Source organism: Zootoca vivipara, chromosome 1 (genome assembly GCF_963506605.1).
Source record: "Zootoca vivipara chromosome 1, rZooViv1.1, whole genome shotgun sequence".
Taxonomy (NCBI): Eukaryota; Metazoa; Chordata; class Lepidosauria; order Squamata; family Lacertidae; genus Zootoca; species Zootoca vivipara.
In genome coordinates, this window is record NC_083276.1 from 106,416,452 (window position 1) to 106,437,284 (window position 20,833).

The 20,833-nt window shown below is 40.3% G+C and overlaps 1 protein-coding gene across 4 annotated transcripts in view; it reads right to left on the reverse strand.

Moving 5' to 3' along the window:
- Positions 1-4,135: 4,135 nt before the first annotated feature.
- Positions 4,136-20,833, reverse strand: part of RBMS1 (RNA binding motif single stranded interacting protein 1) — a 121,598-nt gene continuing 104,900 nt past the window's right edge. For 2 of the 4 annotated variants that reach the window (XM_035132434.2, XM_035132416.2), the window contains exons 7-14: positions 18,105-18,211; positions 16,681-16,730; positions 16,498-16,591; positions 13,639-13,689; positions 10,368-10,478; positions 9,090-9,170; positions 8,701-8,785; positions 4,136-6,781 (exon numbers count right to left, since the gene is read on the reverse strand). In XM_035132434.2, coding sequence (XP_034988325.1) covers positions 8,708-8,785; positions 9,090-9,170; positions 10,368-10,478; positions 13,639-13,689; positions 16,498-16,591; positions 16,681-16,730; positions 18,105-18,211 — 572 coding nt within the window. In that variant the 3' untranslated portion in view covers positions 4,136-6,781; positions 8,701-8,707. Of the gene's footprint in view, positions 6,782-8,700; positions 8,786-9,089; positions 9,171-10,367; positions 10,479-13,638; positions 13,690-16,497; positions 16,592-16,680; positions 16,731-18,095; positions 18,212-20,833 lie in introns of all 4 variants that reach the window. The other 2 variants (XM_035132425.2, XM_035132408.2) reach the window with 1 other exon arrangement.

Sequence of the window (20,833 nt, forward strand, 5' to 3'; positions counted from 1 at the left end):
GAATGAGGTTTGACACCAATGGCTACAGACCATTATAGCTACATTCTACCTCCACTATTGGTGGCAGCATGCCTCTGAATGCCAATTACTGGGAATTGCAAGTAGGTAGAGTGCTATTTTGCTCAGGTCTTGCTTTGGGTCTTTCAGTAGGCATGTGGTTGGCCACTGTGGGAACAGGATTCTAGTATCAGTATTGGCCTGATTCAGCAGGCTCTTCTTATGTTCACTCGTGGTACATTCCTATCGGTACATTCCTATCAGGAGAAAGGGAGGAGGCAATGTTCACACATTCTCCCCTCCTCTTACAACCCGCCCCTCCCAAATGTGCTCTGGAGGTTTGGGGAACCCTCCTGAGCAGCATGAGAGACAGTACAGGGAGAACTGGCAAAAATAATGCCTCCCTTTCTTCTGCCAGCAGGTTCCTCCACCAGATCTTAGTCCCATCCATGAATGGAAGAAGCCCTGGTTAGGATCAGAGCCTATGTTCTTCTGAGCATCCCATCTATTTCTAAGAGTTCTTTCCTGGTTTGGTGCAGGCACACTGCTGGTGCTGTGCATGTGTGCCTTATTACGTTGTTCTTTGGGAGTTGTTCCCAGCAACAGCTGGAGTTGAGAACTGCTTAGGAATTCACCCCTTGCCAAAACAAATATCCTGAGAGCAGTACAGGTGTGTGTGTGTGTGTGTGTGTGTGTGTGTGTGTGTGTGTGTGTGTGTGTGTAAAGGTCTGGATTGTGGGCATAGCAACCACATACATTTCTTTAAAAGAAGTAATTGGAGGAGTTGCTCAAAAGAGAGAGACGATACTCGCTGTGCAAAGGCTATTTGAGTGGATGGTTGATCACTGTGAAAGTAAGGGGCTAAACAGTTAAGAACTTCTTAGCCAACTTGCTGTTGGCTTTGTAGTTTACATAGCATCACAGCAATCAGCAAGAACTTCCTTTTGAGGAGGGAACTAATATTCAGAGCAGCCTGGTCTTTAGCCTTAAATGCTATTGCTTTTGTGAGGAATATTGCTTTATGCATTTTGAGCCAGAAAACAACTTATTGGTAAAATGATGCTTGATTCATATTATATCTGAGCATATAGGTAGATATGAGTGCAATTCTGGAATTTTATATATTGCTCTGGATGTAGCCACAATGATAGCCATATGTACAAAGGGATATGATGATAGCAAAAACACAAGACATAAGTATAACATAAGACAAGCGAACTTTTAGAGATTTGCTATATTACCGTTGTTTTATAAGATGATTTTTATTTTCTAAATAGGCTATAATTCCTGGGTAGAAGTGGGATATGTTGTTCCTTTATTGCACTGTTGTAATGGTTTTCATATTGTGAATACTATTGTGAGTCTAGTGAATTAAATAATTGATTTTAGCAGCTTGTATATCGTCATCTGGACATATGACCTTAACAGGTGTAAAATACAGATCCTCCATACTGACATGAAATCTTATAAATCAAAACATTGTGAAGATTTCAGGTAATCTCTTCACAGGTTCAGCGAGGGAAGGGCAAGGTTTAACAGTTTTATTAATATTGTATTTAATGGTAAATTAATAGAGCATTTGGGTGCATTGACAATGTGCTGAAGCCCAAGATACAGAGGATGTGTAGGAGAAAGGGCCTTCTCGGTGGCAGCCCCCTGGTTGTAGAATGCCTTTCCCAGGAAGCTTTTCCTGGCACATACTTCATACTTTTTATTTTCTTAGGCCTTTTAAAGATTTCAATCTTTAAAACATCTTTATTGTTAATATCCTAACTTCTGTGTTTTGTGATGGTGCTTTTGCCTTTAAGAGGATTTTATGGTCTGCTGTAATGTGATTTCTGCTGAAGTTTCTTGTGGTGTTAAGCTAGTTTTACTGGAACCATTACTTTGTTCTGCTTTGGTGCCCAGAGACCCTCAGTTATTTGGCATTTGAGATATAATGTAATAATCTAATTACTATTTTTATTGAAGCAGTCCACTTTGCAGTAAATGATAAAATTCATTGACAATCCTGTGTTATTTATTATTTCGGGATCAAGTCGGAAAAAATATGTCCTTTAAATTAGTTAAGCTATTTCAAAAATTCTTCTAAATATATGTCACCAAGGCAACCTTTCCCCTCCAATTAAGGATGGATGCCTCAAGCTTCTGAAGGCAGTGGAAGGTAACAATGTTCTGTCTAAAAACTACATTTTAGTCTCCTTCCCAACAGGTCTTTAAATATATATTCCAGACATATAAATGACAAATAGCATATTGTTTGCATATTAACAAAATGAAGTTGCCCTCTAGTGGCTAATGAGAGTAAAGCCATTGAAATCCCATTCCCTTCTGGGAAAGATAATGGATTTGTTCCATGTCTGTTCCCCCTTCCCCCTCCCCAACCCTGGTCCCAAAATAGCTCAGAGGAAAATTCTGTGGCTGCTACTAAAATGAAGACACTTCTGGGATAAGCAGCCCTAAAGGCAAAGAGGACCTTTAGAGCAGAGCATTTGTACATTTGCCCTCAACTCCCCCATTTTTATGTTCAGGAATTCAGAGCAGCTTTCATAAAGGATCTTTCTCTTTGTGCATAACTAGTGCTGGTCATGTGACTGCCATCTGGAATCAATGAGGATCCCATTCACTGGCTGAAATACAGGCGGTGGTGTGTTCTTTTTGTCCTGAACTGTTTTCCCAGAGATAACTGGTGGATTATTTCATCAGCAAAATATTTTCAGGAAGGGAATTGACTGGAACTGATCAGAAGCTCCTTCCCCCACACCCTTTCAGACTGAAGCAATATCCTCCCACCAGCAAATCCCTCACTTCTAAGGTTGCCCTTCAGAATGCAATGTGAATAATCAGAGTTGGAGTAGAAGATTTCAACAAAGCACAAAGGGTGGGCCTTATGAACACATAACAGTTGGAAGAGCCACTGAGAATATACAAAATAAATTCCCTTCCCCTCTGATGGACAACTCACACTTCACGTGGCAGGTGAGTTTTGTATTATATTAGATATCCTAATGTTGTAAACAGAAGGGGATACAGGGGGCCACTGCATACAGTATGTGGGCAGGGATCAATTCTTGGCCAATGATCTCAGAGACGTGTCTGCTATACATTTACAGACAAACGCTTTCCTTTAAGGTATTATGGCCATCTACTAGATGTACAATGGACAAGTATCTAACTCTAAGCCTAACATGGTATCTAACATGGCACCTATAAGCACACTGGCATCCTAAACACCCTCTTGGTGCCCACCAAGTCCTCCTGCCCCTCCATTTTTTTTAAAAAAAAGCATGGAGGGTTTCCCCCCTCCCATTGTTTTTTTTTTTTTTAGCTGGCAAGTCCTCCAAACAGGTAGCAACTGTCCTATCAAGCCAGTTCTTATAGGTGGCACAGGCAATTCACCAGGGCTCACTTCAGGTCATTAGGTAATTTCCCTCACACACTTTCCCAAAGCAAGCTTGACTGAATTTGTGCTCTGATCTGATCTGACAGCTAAGAGACTGATACAGAGAGTGTCCTTTCTTGAGCCTTCCTATACACAAAGGATCATATGTCCTGGTGCAAGGAACAACTTCTCTGAAGGTAAGACCCAGAGCTTGGCAAATGAGCTACAGTTGAAAGAACTCCTCCTACATATTTGGCCAACATCCTTTGACGTGCTTTTTACTATTGTAAGATGAAGAGGAAACACTGCCACTATTTTAGATGAGGTTAGAATTATGCGAGAGGCTTATTGATACCGTATCTTCCAAAATATTGCTGGGTCTGGAATGGAAGGACACTGAAGAGACAAATACCCTTTGTTTCATTTATGGCAGCTGGTCATTTATGTTAGTTACATTTTCAGGCATTTTATATTATGTGGCATTTGTTTATAGCTGCCAAGTTTTCCCTTTTCTCGCGAGGAAGCCTATTCAGCATAAGGGAAAATCCCTTAAAATAAGGGATAACTTGGCAGCTATGCATTTGTTCCTTGAGAATAATATATTACAGTTTGAGAAAGTTACTATTCATTTCAATAAAGCCTAAGTAAATTCACCTGAGAAGTAATAGCTTTCCTAAGCCCCCCCAAACCCATTTTTTTCAATTATAAAGTCCAGTTGCTTGTTTCCACCCACTGATAAAAAACACACATTAAAAGTTTATATTTTGATCTTTTTTATTCAAAAGTTTTCAAAAGAAACAAAACAGAAAAAAACTAATGATCTAATCAAATTTACAGTTCAAAAATGTCTTTTGGCATTTAACAACAAGTCCTAGGAAACAAAATGACAGAGTATCTTGAACCGGACAAATAAGTTACCACTGGCAAGTTTGTGGCACTAGTAAAACAAAAATAAAAAATTAACTCTCTTGATCATATAGATATCTCTATGAAAATCTTTTTTTTTCAATCTGTACAAAAGGTCTTTCTTCATAAATTATTTTTTTTATAATTTAATGGCTGTCTACTATGTGATGTTTAAGTAACTGATTATTTCTTTATGTACAGAGGTTACATTTTGCAAATCTTACCCAGATAATGAGTATGGCACTTAGTTCAGACTTTTCTAGCAGCATCTATTCCCTCCCTCTAACCCTAATGTTTAGCTAATTGAAATAAAACATCAAGTAGCAAATATCTGCCCCCACATTTTCTCCCCCACATCTGGAAATACACCAGCTATAGGGAATGAGTTGCAAGAAGTCTGAACTTTGACAAAGCAGTCAATTCAAGGGAGCATAGAACCAATAATACCACAACTTTTTTCTTTTTTTTAAAAAAAACAAAAGAACGAAAACAAAAAGAAACAAACACATTTCTTATGACTATGTAATTTACTAGAATCTACACTTCTCAGAGCAGCATTGACTTTTGAAACTATGAAATGTCACTGACATCTGTACTTGAATACTCACATAAAATTTAAAAACTAAAAAAAAAATAAGTGAAAAGAAAGAATTGCTTAGGCCTAGCTCCTGAGCTAGGATGATTTGGTCTGTGGTAACAGGGAGGGCCAGCAACCTGTCCCATTACAAAAGGAAATAAGCCTTGAGGTAGATAACTGATCATACACAGCTGACCAGACAAGTACACAGTTTTGGAAGACAACTTAATTTACCGTTTGATTTAATACACATGCGATCATAATAAAATGAGCTTTTAATAGCAGTGAGTTTTATCATCTAATATGTAAAAAGTACAAATAACAGTGTATTTGTTAAATCAGGAATTTCATAGTTTCAAAATTGTATTTTCTTCTTCTTCTTCTTTACACTTAACACTTGTAGTGATGATGTAAAGTGTGGCACTGCTTGGATCCAAGTCTTCCTTCATGCTTTTTGTTTGTTTGTTTGTGTCCATACATCAATTAAAAATTATAAAACCTAAATGCAAATGTACAAAAAAAGGCACATTCTTCTAACCGCAAACTGGTCCGGCAACAAAATTAAAAGAGTACAGAAGACATAACTGCTGAGACAAAATCAGAATTATTGGTTACTGGCTCTTTGTTCTTTGGTAAAGTTACCTTTAAAAAGTGCCAAGTCTTTATTTACCTAATATAGAGAGCTAGTACCCAATCTAGTATGTTTTCTACTTACATCTCAGCTTATGTTTTGAAAAATTCTTTTAGCTTTTGCATTTGCTGTAAAAGCAAACGCTTCTATTTGCTATTTTCTCTGCACAGCATCATTCTAAAGCACTATTCATTACTAGAAAGGAAGGACAGAAACATTCTGTGGATTCCCCATCCCCCAAACTCCCCCACCCTAAAACTAGAACATCAATTAGCTTCTGGAAAAAGGCAAAAAGATTTTTTTTTTTTACATTGCATCATACAGCAGAGTTCCTAACTAGCAGAGGAAAACTAATTGGCATAAGGCCTTACAAACAATTTATCCTATTAAAATTTCCCCAGTCAGAAAATGTGTTTCACACAAAACATTTCCCTACCCCCCAATCTTGCATTTCACAACCTTACATTATTATGTGAGGGGAAACAAAATCATTAAAAACACCTACTACACATTTTAAAAAGCCAAATTTTTCAGCAATTTTAATCGACTACCTGTTAAAAGCCCTATCCTGCTGTTTTACAAGGCATAATAGACCAGCTCATTTGGTCAAAAGCATTCTACACCATTAGTTTGGACTACGTACTGAAACAGCTACAGCATTAAAAGAGTTAAGGCAAATTGGAATTGATAGAAAAAGGATAAGACACTTCACACTACCTTAAAAGAAAAGAGAGAGAGAGAGAAAGCTATGAAAATAGACCCTACAACTGCAACACTGCACTATAGCGACACTCACACGGCAAGCACAGAACATCGGCATGGATGTTTTACTAGTTTAAACTTCAAAAAACAAAAACAAAATCTTAATACGATAAAACAAAAAAACAAAAACAAACCAAGAGACTGATTCTGTCATGCACGTGAACATGTCTTCATTGCAATCTGTGCATGGACAGATTCCCACCCCCATTTATTTAATTATTTACCTTTATTTTATTTTTTTTGCGTCGTTAATACTCGATAAAAAATTTCTTACTAAAATAAACCTGTTCAAGGGGGGAGGGGGGAGGGAAACAGCTACTAGGATGAATTTAAGGATTTTTTTTTGTTTTTCTTTATGCACCTTATAGAACTTATAGCAAAAATAGTTTCAGTTGATTTCATTATAAATAACATTTTCAAGAACCTGTGCAAAACTGTCAATAATTTCTAAAGCACAATTGATCAGTAAAATCCATGATTGTTTCAGCCTTTGCATCCTTCTCCAGGCGAGGTCAACAACACATTTCTGAAAGGGAGAGAAAAAGAAAAGGTAGAATTCAGTTGTAATCTTCTGATTCATAGCATTTATAGCCTGCGTGACCTGACTCTGCGAGTCTAGAAATAGAAAAGAGCAGATAACTACATATTCTTTGTGCCTGTGTATGTACAGGCAGATTTCTGCATGTGGTTACTTTGGCCAAATGGTTTGTACTTCTAGTTCCTGGGACTGCATTAAGCATATAGAATGGAGAAGCTATACTGATTTGAGCATAGAGGAAGGAGACATACTTTCCCACATCAGTATCATCCACTTAATTTATTGCCTCCACTTCACCCTAAGATTCCAGGGCGCATTGCAACAATTTAAAACACATTACAAGCTTTTAAAAACAACTTCCAATCACAAATGCAGGCTGGATCCTTCAAATAGGCCTCATATGCAGAGCAGAGGATGTTGTTGTGGGGCAGGTTCATGACCAAGTTACAATAAGATAAGGTTTTCAAAAAGACTCAAGTTTCTCAGTGTCAACACTCAAATGTGTTGAAGATACCTTGGATATTGATGTTAGTTCAGATTGCAGTTGCAAGATAACTAAGTGACACTGGGCATTAGGATCATGTTCCACTGACACCATGGCAGTTGCAGTGGTTCCCATCCATTTCCAGGTCAATTCAAAGAACTGATTTTGACCTTTAAAAGTCCTTTGTGACTTAGGATGAGGATACTTGAAGGGCCACTTGTTTCCATATGTGCATGCCTATAGCTACAGCTGAGATGCTCTGCAGGTTCTCTTGCCTTGTGAGGCAAGGTCAGCAGCCTTCTCAGTGGTGGTACTCTCTGGCTTCCCTAGAGAGATCTGCCTGGCACCTACTTTGTTGTCCTCCTATTCACAGGCACAGACTTTCCTATAGGATTGTGCTTCTCTTTGCCACTAACTCGTTAAAATATTGCTGCCATCTTCAATTAGCAATGAAGTATCTCATGTATGAAGGGACGCGGGTGGCACTGTGGTCTAAACCACAGAGCCTAGGGCTTGCCGATTGGAAGGTTGGCAGTTTAAATCCCCGCGATGGGGGTGAGCTCCTGTTGTTCGGTCCTAGCACCTGCCCACCTAGCAGTTCAAAAGCACGTCAAGTGCAAGTAGATAAATAGGTACCGCTCCAGCGTTTCCGTGTGCTGCTCTGGTTTGCCAGAAGTGGCTTAGTCATGCTGGCCACATGACCCGGAAGCTGTCTGCAGACAAACACCGGCTCCCTCGGCCTATAGAGCGAGATGAGCGTGTAATCCCAGAGTCGTCCGCAACTGGACCTAATGGTCAGGGTTACCTTTATCTTTTATCTCATGTATGAAGCAATGAATCTGCCCAGAGTGGCTGAGGTAATCCAGTCAGATGGGTAGGGTACAAGTAATACAATTATTATTTGAATAACAAATGTGTGATATTTAGGTGATGCCTTTACCTAAAAGCTTATTGTAAAAATGATTTAATGATTCCAGGTAAAGCTGTTAAATCAAATATAGTAATATGGCACTAATTGGAACAGCTGCTACACATGTATATGGGGATAGGTCAATGATCCAATGAAAATTATAGATCCAGTAGCTCAGTGCACTAAACAATTTGCTGCAACAGCCATAAACAGAGAATTTGGTAAATCGTTTTATCTGGAGTTGTTAAGTCACTTTTATAATAGGTTTGACAAACTGATAATTCATACAAGCCAACTTTGATAAGTCACAGATATTCTGAAGACGTTCAATGTACCAAGTATATGGCATCTATGGAACATGTATGCAGCTTCTCAGTTTGTTGCATCATTAAGTGAACACCAAAAAGGCTCCAGAAAATGACTGGAAGTGTCTGAATATACTACATAAAGAGTGTTTTCCCTCCAATAATTCCCCCCCCCAAAAAAAACAACAAAAAATGACAGCAACTTTACCTCACAATTACTTGTTTTGCTGATAAGTATATGGCGAATGATCACTGGACGTCTCTACTGTAACTTGCTGTTGACCACTGGCTTCCTGTAAGAGAAGAGATTGTAAGCAGGAGACACACAGTGGCTAATTACCAGCTGTGAGATTACAAAGGGTAAATTTGTCTTGAGTTTTAATTGTTGACTGCATGCGCATCTGCCATAGTTTATATCCCTTCCTAAAGAGCACTTGGGGGGGGGGGAGATGTAGGATTCACACCAATGCCATCTTTTGCCTATATTGCAGTGCACTGATGTCATTTCAGCAAGTTAAATTTATTGAAACATTACATATGATGAAAATAATGGCTTTTAAGTAAAACACTCTCCAGTTAATTAAAAAGGAAAACTACCTCAACTGGAACAGCTGCTGTCTGAACGTGTGTGTACTGGGGTATGTAGGCTCCTTGCATAGCTGTTGTGGCAGGCATGTACTGCAAAGGAAAAACAGATTAATGTATTCAGCTAAATGAAACTAATACAGACAACAGATGGTTCGACCCAAACTAAATGTGAAAGGAAGGGAGATAAGCCACTAGTAAAGGTAAAGGGACCCCTGACCGTTAGGTCCAGTCGTGGATGACTCTGGGGTTGTGGAGCTCATCTCGCTTTACTGGCTGAGGGAGCCAGCGTACAGCTTCTGGGTCATGTGGCGAAACCAGAGCAGTGCACGAAAATGCCGTTTACCTTCCCGCCGGAACGGTACCTATTTATCTACTTGCACTTCGTGCTTTCGAACTGCTAGGTTGGCAGCAGCAGGGACCGAGCAACGGAGCTCACCCCATCGCGGGGATTCGAACCCCCGACCTTCTGATCGGCAAGCCCTAGGTTCTGTGGTTTAGACCACAGTGCCACCCACATCCCTAAGCCACTAGTAGTGTTCCACAAATGCTTTCAAAAGTGTGATCTAATAAACAGGTTGCACAACACTTCCTTTACATGAGGTTCTGCAGGAAGACCACCTTTGAATTTCACTTTCCTTATGCAGCATTCCAGCATAAAACATAATGCAGCCCTTCAATGATACCACCCAAATAATTCAAAACACATAGAAAGGCCAACAGCATTGGGTTTTGTTTTTGCTTTAGGATGTAAGAAGAAAGGGAGTTGGGTCTTCTCAAAATTCTTGCTAAGAGTGATATTTCTAAAGACACTGGCAATACATCTTCCCTTTAGGACAGAGGGTCCATTTGGCAACGGCAATTCTTATCCCCAGCCTAGGGACAAGGAGACAACAGGATGATTTATGCTGCAATCGAAAAACATACATCCACAGTAGTGCTATCAGCTCTGACAGTTCAGATCACACATTTTGGTGGAGAACCCCGTCCAAGCCCCCCATCTCCTCTATTCTGATAGATAAGGGAAGATTGGCAAGATTCAGCCTTACACTGCTCAAAGCTGTCAATGGTAGCCAGGTTTTACCTCTTTAATATTAAAAGTAAAATTTCCCGAAGTGACTAAGTTGCATTGCAATAGAAAATGAATTTATAATGTATATGCAATTACTGGTCAGTGAAAACAAAATATGACAGATGGAATACTCTAAATGTCTTTCCTATGGGCAGAATATACAGTAAATATGTCAGTTCTTTCTGGGTGTTATCGTTGTTATTAGAATTGCCACATACTGTTCCAGTGCTGCCCAATGAAAGGTGACTCATCTGCTGTGTCAGTGGACTTATCATTGATGCAGGCTGCAGTGACATGGTGTGGTCCATGGAAGGAGTTAATACAGTACCCTGTAAGAGTGAAATAAAATTGTTTCAGATTAAAGCAGTGAAGTTGTACGAAGCTTCTGTTGGTTTACGTTTTACTGACACATGTTCAATTTTTCTTTTGTAAAGGTGCATGCAATTGAAACACTTTATTGATAACAAAACATGGTGATGTGACAAATACAGTAATAGTAAGATCAATCTATGGGTCAGAAAAGACTTGTGGGTGTTCATGAAATCCTGCACCCATGAATCACTCTAGTTCACCAAGAACCCCTGTGATTTGTAGGTGAAAAAATTCTACTCTAAACTGCAGCTCTCTTATGAAACTACAGTTCATTCATGGGATAACATCTTACAATGATGTCAGTCTAACCCTCTCAATGCCTAGAGATTCTAGTTATCAGGGGCTCCCCTACTAAAATGAATGGAAAAAACCAAAATTAGCAAAGCTAATTGGGACCCAATCTATCACCAGCAACTTCATTATCCTGTATCAAATTCCATGTTTTGCAGTTGCATCTCATTGGGATTCTCCCCCCTCCCCACATTCCTTGAAATATTCTCACTTCCCTGCTTGTTTATGTCTCAAGACAAACACCTGTTACAAAGCACTGCATGGGTCTGTTGGGGTAGAGGACAAAATTTAACCTAGGAGATTAATTCTGCTCCAAATTGACATTATCTTAACACTCTCATGATGCTAACAAACAACACTGATTTTTATTTATAACATTCTTCCAGGGGAAAAGAACACTATTAGGGTATTGAAATGGTACATTGGACCCCTTCCATTATTTTATTTGCAACCTAATATTTCCCTTAGGCATTTTTGTTGTTTCTTCCCACCCACCACCCCACTACCCCCGATTATGAACCAAGTATTTCACCAACCCTCACCTCCATTTTCCTTCCTCCAGGATTTTCTGATATCCAATTAAGGAATTTGAGTTAACTTTGTGGGGTTCAACATACTCCAAAAGGTTTTGTGTTAAGACTATGTGTTTGGAATGCAATGCCAACAAAGTCTTTCTTTTATATTAAACTGGAGAAATTTTGGAATCAGCTATTAAAGTTATTCCCAGCTGGGACTTTAAAGGAGATTAATGTTATACCGAGCACTATACAGAAGAATATGGGGTTCTGCCCAGTTTCACCAAATCAGATATCTGACTGCACAAGCTGCTTTGCCTAATTACCAGCAATTTCTCCTGGCACATTCCAAGTATTCAGTGCGGCTCCTCTGACACTCAGGGGAGGTTTGCAGGTGGTTGTTGTGTTGTGTGTGTGTGCAGGAAAGCCTCACTCCTACTTTTGTAATGCTGGATTCAGCCTACTGCGTTTCAAGTGTGGGCATGGATTTTAATTGGTACTGAGAAAATCAGTTGCAATCACACCTCTACTGGCATTTTACCTGTGAAAAATTCAGCAGCCAGTGATAGACTGCAGGCAACCCAAAACATCCATGGCTTAAACTTGCTTTTCTTTAAGTACCCAACTTGAAGTACCCCCAACTCTCAAAGAGTAAGGGAATGAAGAACTATGACCTCCATGTCCTTCCTGCCTATGTGCTTCCCTGAAGCATCTGGCTGGCCAGTGTGAGAAACAGGAGGCTGAACGAGATGGAACTTTGGTCTAATCTGGCAGCACTCTTTATGTTCTGCCAATCGGACTTTTTCCTGACCAAGTCATCTGAGGACTGCAGACTGTACTGGGGTAAGGAATTAAAATACAAGCACTGTTCCACAAATACGGGGAGGGGGGAGATATCCCTGCCCCATAGGTTTCAAGGTTCTTTAAATTAAATTCAGTGTCAAAAATGTGCACATAGAAAAAGTCAAACCCTAACCTTTAGAGACCACAGACAGGGAGCTTTTGTGTGTCAGAACTATGTATCTGTGGAGGGCTTACATGATGCAGCATAATAGCCCAGCAATCACAGTGCCTTGGCTTTAACTGCTTTGCTTTCAATTTGCATATTGTTTATTATTTTGGAACATTTGTTAAGTGCTATCATTGCACTTGTGAGAGACGAATCCAGCTATTCTAATTATTCTAATAGGAAGTATCAAGAGAATCTAAGTGTCCAAGACAATTGCATTTGCTTTCATATGTAGAAAAGGCATAATCAAAGGTGATTCGGATTTTGATAGCTGTACGGAGATCAACACCAATACTTTGTCTATGCTAGATTCTAAAGTGCTATTCTTTGCAAGCTGAGACACTGCATACATTAACACAAGAAACCTTTATGTGTATTGTCATTGTTGTATGAATACGGTTCTCTTTTGCATCTGCCAGGGGTAGTACAATGTAGGAGATTGAGAGGCATGTATAGTCTGTGCAATATTTATATTTTAATGGAGCTTTGTTCCTTCCCTGCTCTGTACAGGTGAATGCATATGCTTCTTCAAAAAGAAACTCTTAATTACCTTGGCTCTTATACCTGGGGAAGGGCCATAGCTTACTAGTAGAGCAATTGCTTTACATGCAAGAAGTCCAAGGTTAGATCTCCAGGTAGGACTGGGAGAGACCCTGACCTGGAGAGCCACTGCTAGTCAGTGTAGACCAGGTATCCCCAAACTCAGCCCTCCAGATGTTTTGGGACTACAATTCCCATCATCCCTGACCACTGATCCTGTTAGCTAGGGATCATGGGAGTTGTAGCCCCAAAACATCTGGAGGACTGAGTTTGGGGATGCCTGGTGTAGACAATACTGAGCTAGAAGGACCAGGCAATTTTTTGTTTAAATTAACCTCTTCCTTACTTCTGTCTTTTAATCAAAATTTGACTTCTAACTTCCATGAACCCCAACCAACATAGCCAATTGTCAGAAATGATGGAAGTTGTCATCCACAGTATCTGCAGGGCCACAGGTTCCTGGCCCCCATTGCACAGCTTTTCCTCTCCCCCTCTACCACTCCCAATTATTACTTCATTCCATTGGATGTTTCCAGAACCAATTCAATAGCCACCTATCAAGATTCCACTGTTCACGCTAGGAATACTTGGCATAAGGCTAGGCTGTCTATTATTGGGCTGCAGAAAGCCATACCAGTTGGATATTATTTAGTGTGGGCATTAAGAAATAGCGCCCACCAGAGAAAGGAATAGCTAATGAAAATGAGGAACAAGTAAGAATATTGACCCTAAGCTGACATAGGCGAAAGTATGCAAACTTACAGGATGCTGCATTATATATGGTTGTGGCTGCATCCATGAAGGGCTCTGCACCTAGATAATAAATAATGAAAAGGTTTTGTTTTGTTAAGAAAACAATCTTCACAACTTTAATGTATATTTTACACACATTTCAAAGCATCGTGCTTTCATCTTAACTCATTGTTCTGGCCTTCATTGCTGCCTACAAGTGCTAAGAATCACAATAACCCTTTTTGAAGCACAAGAATGGGAAAAGCCCGAATTAAATCACAGCCTTGTCCTTTCTCTTTTAAAACTTATTAAGTCCACCCCCCCAAATTCTTATTTACAGACTATTTCAACAGAAGCTCTGAGGATCTGAGATGGTGGTAGTATGGCACAGAGAGGAAAGAGAGAAATCTCCAATTCCTCAAGTTCACTCTTAGGAAGAACTGGCATGAAAAGTATGATCAGTTCAATATTCACTTTGACTCAGCATGAAGCAAACTGAACGCTGACAATCCTATTCTGACATCACAAAGACAGCCAGAGTACAGGATGTGATCTTCTCTGTGTGCTTTTCTCAGAGAGCATGGAGAGGGAGTGGTTCTGCTAAGTGGTAACATCTGTTTCCTCTCTCTCCAACTGACTGAGATTTGCATTATCAGAGATGGCTTGAGCCCTGGTAGAATGCCCAACTGTGATGGCAGGTTAACTGCAGAAGATTCTCATAAATATGCTAAACAGCCATTCTGCTTTTATTTCGGAAGGGAGGGGGAATTCTGCTATACAGGTAAAAGTAACAGCCAGTTGTGAAAAGTAGAGATTCAAGAAACTAGGGGAAATTGTTCCTTAGGTCTAATAAGGAACAGCTGGAAATTGGGAGGCGGGGTAACAGAGAAGAAGCTATTCCACAACATACAACTGCAGCCCTAGATCCTTCTTTGTTTCGATAACTAAACAAGAGTGTTTAAATGCTGCTTTCCTTTTCCAATAAGTACTGATTAGAATTAGAACAACATACTGAGTTGGCAGTTCGGTAGGTTTAGAGACTGACTGGAAAACCAAGTGTAAGTAACATTTGCCTTTAAAAAAAATCAAACTGAGGACCTGAAGTAAGAGGAGAGTTGTGATGCTCCCTTCTACCACTCCCTCCTGTACCTAACTGGGGAGGTTAGTGGAGAAGTGGAGAGGCAGAGGGATAGAGACTCTGTTCTTTGATCTCACCTATCACTTTTCACCATATGTTCTCTTGAGCCCTCCTTTTCGGTTGCTTTTGGGAACTTGCAGGCAGGAGGATTCTGGGGAAGTGGCTAACATACCCAAATGAGATGTGGTGGAGATGTCCCCAGAATCCCTTCTCTGTATGGAAGCTCCAGTGAGGGCGGCGGCAGAGGGGGGTTACTGTTCTCCTTGTGACCAGCCCAGCATTCAGCCTATCCTAACCCTGAGGAGAGCAGCAGGATCTTGTGTTGGCTGAACAAAGCTCTCTTCCCTGAAACCAGAAGAGTTTCCTCTTCCAATGGGCCAAGTGTTAACACACACAACTTTGACCTTTGCTACCAGCGATATTTCCTGGAGGCATGAGGGGAAGTGTGCATGTACAACCTTCACCCACAGTTCAACCCCACTTCCCAAACCATGCCTCTTTCCCATGCTCAGTGTCTTTAGAAAGAGAAAGACAAAGAGATTCACAAAGGGACTCAAGAGGGGTTGAGAGTAAGTGGCATAGCAGAATTCCCCTTACCAGTTCCCACCCATTTCTCCTAAGCTAGTGGCCTATAAATCCTGGAAAGGCTGGTAAAGTATCCTGAGAACTCATGGGATGTAGGGTCAGACCTCCACAGAAACCCCCTGTTAAGAGTTTGGGGCTAGAGGGGGAGCTTGCTCACCACATCAACTCTGAGCCATTGTAGCAACGGCATCAGGGGATGAACACAAGCTCTCCCCCCCCCCCCTTCAGTGACAAATCCTCTATGGGTGGGGTATTGAGCTGAGTCAAAGGAAAGCAAACAGTGGGACATTTGCTTCCTTGCAGCCATCCATCTCTCCCCATGGAGATTGGCTGAGGTCTTTCACTTGTGTAGTGCTCTTCAGAGTGTCCCAGCACCTCCAGGTAGTATGTATTTATAACTGTTGACCTGAACCAGATTTTTTTTTTGGGGGGGGGTTTACTGTGCACTTGCAAGGGACGCGGGTGGGACTGTGGGTTAAACCACAGAGCCTAGGACTTGCCGATCAGAAGGTTGGCGGTTCGAATCCCTGCAATGGGGTGAGCTCCCATTGTTCGGTCCCTGCTCCTGCCAACCTAGCAGTTCGAAAGCACATCAAAAGTTCAAGTAGATAAATAGGTACCGCTCTGGCGGGAAGGTAAACAGCATTTCCGTGCGCTGCTCTGGTTCATCAGAAGTGGCTTAGTCATGCTGGCCACATGACCCGGAAGCTGTATGCCGGCTCCCTTGGCTAGTAAAGCAAGATGAGCGCCACAACCCCCGAGTCGTCCGTGACTGGACCTAATGGTCAGGGGTCCCTTTACCTTTACTGTGCACTAGCAGGATATGTTTGAAAGTGGTAAGCAAGCTCTTTTTCACAGAAGCTTGTCTTACCATTACTCATCTCCTCACTGAAAAAAACCCACCACCGATGACATCTGCCTTAGCAGTAAAACTAAGCAGCACAAGCTTCTATTTCATCATACTCCACACACTGATTTCTGTTCTACAGGAAACCAAGAATACTTCAAAAGCAAGTTTCTTGTGTTTCCCTTTCTGTCTCCGGCTGTTTTATACATAGAATGACAAAAATGGTAAGGTATTGCATTCCACAAAGCCTTCATGTGAGCTCTACACAAATTCCTACTAAGTATTTTAATAGCTTATCCTTCCGTCTTGAAATACAGACCTGGTATGTAGAAACTGGAGAAGCAATATATGGCGTGATAGACGTCTGAGTGATCATTCTGTTTGTTGCAATACTGTATGGCGAATGATAAAATCTAAAAGCACAAACACTTTTATTAATACCTTTAAAAGGGTAGCCTACCATGGAATAACTTATGTTTATTAAGTCTCTGATTGTACATACCCATTTTGTAAAGCAGCTGTAGTTGGATCATACGTAAGTGTCATTCCAGCCTTTAGGGAAGGGACAAAACATATAATCAATGAAAAGACTGGCTACCACTCCAAACCAAAACATTAGCACTAGCCCATCTGTCTGAAATAGTCAAAGTTGCTCCAATGCCAGCACTGCCTTATGTTTTGTGAAATTTTGTTGGCACAAGTGATATGCAGTAAGTAACCTGCTTTGGATCTCCCTTGTGCATTAAAAGATTATGGACCCAATCCAGAGGCTTCTTGCATGGACACGGAGCTTCTGAATACACAAGGGCTTCCTCATTCCGTACAACACAAGGACAGTTTTGCTTCTGCTACATTGCAATGGCCACTCTGCAATTATACACCAAAGTACCATTGGACCCATGTGTGTATCCACTGTATACTTTTTCATTATTTTTATGTGCACCAAGAAACTTTTGTAATTAAGCAGCTTATAAATACCTTAAATAAAGAAAGTACCATCTCTTTTGAGAGGCTGTTGGCAAAATCTGCCTTGATGAAGACTCAAAAAGGCCCAGCTTGCATGCACATGAAACAATGTGCAGGAACACAGTTGAGATGTTAAATTATGTGCAATATGTTCTAGAGCGTTCTACTAGCAGAGTGGCAATTTCAGTTATTTGCAGCCATTTCATCGGGACGCCCAACTGGCTTCAGTGTTATTTGCCTTCAGACACCAGGTTAAAAGCTGGCTTTATAAAATAAGGGCTCTGGGGTCAGTGAATCTTGCTTTTCTAAAATGGATGGTTTTCTGCTTCCCTGGATTTCCCCTGATTAGATTATATCATGCTGATTTGGTTACAGATATTTGACTATTTATCTACTGACTTTGCTGGTGTTTTTTATTGAGTCTGTTTGTGAGCTACTATGAATTATTTAGGAAAAGTCAGCCTTAAAAAATACATAAAGGGAAATTAAAATACATTCATATAAAATATTTACAATGGGTTGCATTCATATAATTACAATGGGTTGTACTCAGTGTAGGGCTAAGGAGATAGAAATGTGTGTGTTCATTGAATTATCTCCCCTCCCTTCCCATAGTGCACTGTTCTGGTAGTTTTCCAGACCCTCAAGAACAGATTGGGGGGAGGGTGTGTAGGGGGAGAAGTACTGCTGGCGGGAAGTCCCATTGCACTCATGGGAACCCTAGCACTGGTTTCCACTAACACAGTAAGTTGGTTGAATATGGCCCAATATTTTAAACAGTGCATTTAAATATGTCAAGTAATGAAGTGGAATGAAGGATTGTAATATTCCATTGAACAATGCAGGAGGACGTCAAGGCAGCACAACTCTTTGCAACTATTATTTTCTTAATGCACATCCAAAGACACACATACACACACACACTGACTAAAGGTTGAGAGGAGGACTTACAAGTCTCACCTCGCCTTCTCGGTGCCATGCTCTTCCATTCTGTATATATTTGTTCTGATTCTGTCTCTTTTTTTGTCCTCCATCTGCAAACTTGCACAACAAAGGTTCTGCAGGAGCTAAAAAAAACCAAACCAAACCATTTAGGAATAGTCTAAATAATAACCTTTGTGATATAAAAGTAAAGTGCATTTCAAAAGTTGCCACTTGTGAAAAGATGTTACGTAGTAGGTTTCCCCCAAATTATTTTGCTTGGAAACTGTAACGTTCAGATACATTCGATAGTACCCAGTGATCCTTCCTTACAGTGTTTTCATGCATTCCCAAACATCCTGATTGCAAATATTTGCTGTGTTTTAGTAGATACAAGCACTCCAACACAACTACATGTGACCTTCTTCTTCATTATTTTCATAACTGAAAAAGGATGGATACATAGATTAATTGACGTAATTTGGAAAGCCTGATTTCTTTAGGATGCATCAGAGTACACTGAGCTCTAGACTGAAGGAAGGGCCTGCAGTGTGGAATCTGTTTTGATCAAAAAAAAAAAAAAATAAGCTGACAAATGGTTTACACAGAATTCTTCCTTCATTGTAAGTTTCTGGTTGCAGATGTGTTATATACGAAGTCACACCTACGTGCTCTGTCACTTCATTGCTAGCAGCTAGTCCAACTCAACTTCATCCAAAAATACTGTATCTGAAACAAAAGTACATTTTTTTGCCTCTGGTATTAAATCTACTTTGGTTTATTCACTCATGCACTTAAGTGATTGATGTGCATATGTGCAATGGCCCTACTGAAACCAATGGGGTTAACTTCCAAACAAACAGCTTTAGGGCTGGCCATAAAAAAAGGCTGCATGTTTATTGTGCTACTTTATGCAACACATGAGAGAAACTAATTAGATACAGGTATTCACTGAACATTATTTACATAGGCGCTCTGGTTGGATTACTTATATAAATTTTAAATGAGGACACTATAAATTGCTCTCAGGACACACAATATATGTTCTGCCCTGCATTTCATATTTTCATAAGCCAGCAGAATCTTGGAAGGCTAACTCTGAGCTTTGCATTCAAAAGAAAAAGTGGCAAGTTATGAGCAGAAGCCACTTGAATCCATTTCTGTGGTTTCCATGTCTGGTCATTTCCTTAAATGAAAACACCCTTTGAGTGTTTCAACAGCATTCCTTTAACCATAGCTGCCAAGTTATCCCTTTTTTACAGGGATTTTCCCTTATGCTGAATAGGCTTCCTCGCGAGAAAAGGGAAAACTTGGCAGCTATGCCTTTAACTTACGTATTGTTCCAGTACCACAGATTTCTACAGAAAAGTGTTCACTGAGAGAGTAAATTACTTTTGACAACCGTGCAACTAGTAATGGTTAAGGGCATAGATACAAAGATGCTGCAAAATGGTTTGTGTGCTTTTTTTTTAACTCTTTCCACTGCGGAAGCCAGAAAGGTGACTTTCAGCATTTTCTGTCTTGTTTTATACAAGTATCATTGCATGATGAGCTGGCAGGTGGCATTTACTTAATCTGATAACATATGCAGGTGATCCATGCAAGCATTATTCCTATTTTACAGACATGAAACCCAGGCTGAAGAATTGAATTTACTAAGCAAGCTGGTAAAACGCAATAACCCACTCTCCAAGGTTCAAGTGCTCATGTCCTTCATTATAGTTCTTGTTCTGTTTTTGAAGTTTAACACAGGACAATTTCAGGAGTGGCAATGCTTGTCTCAGTCATACTCCATTATCTAAATGCACCACCTGCATCTGGCTGAAATAAAGTCCTTCTCTCTTTTTCCTCGTTATTCCTAATCACTGAGTGGAAATGCTTTTGTAGTCTTGGCTTGTCACACTTTTTGCTAACAATTTCCTTCCTCACAAATCTACAGTTAGGTAACATCCCAGACAATTCCCCTCCTGCTGTGGCAGGCACCCCCAAACTGCGGCCCTCCTGATGTTTTGGCCTACAACTCCCATGATCCCTAGCTAACAGGACCAGTGGTCAGGGATGATGGGATTTGTGGTCCAAAACATCTGGAGGGCCGAAGTTTGGGGATGCCTGTGCTGTGGTTTTGACAGCATTCTGGGTTGCACTTAAAATGGCAACTCACATTCTTATGTGCTGTTTTGGACTGAATCAGCAATGTACACTTGGGTTTTCAAACAAATATTTGATGACGTTCCCCACTAAAGGCTCCTGAGTAAAATTAGCAGTCACAGGATAAGAGGACAAGCCCTTTATGGACTGACTTTTCTCACAGTGGAAGGAATCCCCCCCCCCCCAAGGACCTGTATTAGGACCAGTGCCTTTACACTTGTTCATAAATGATCCACATAAGCAGTGAGGCAGACAAGTCTGCATATGACACAGAATTATTCAGGGTGCTTAAAACCAGAAAGAGATTGCAAAAAAAGGGATTGCAAGCAGTTCCAAAAGTGAATGTATAAACTGAGTGAATGGGCATTAAAATGGCAAATGCTATTCAATATAAGTAAGTGCAAGATGGTGAGCACTGAAGCAAAAAATTTACTAACCCCACATTGATGGGGGTCTGGGATGGTGGTAAATGATCAGGACAGGGATGAGGTTATTATTATTGTTATTGTTATTATTATTAATATTTGTTAGTCACATTTCTAACATTGATTGTGATGAATTAATTGTTCAATGAAAATGTCAAACCAGTGTGGCAGTTATGAAAAATGCTAATTCTATGT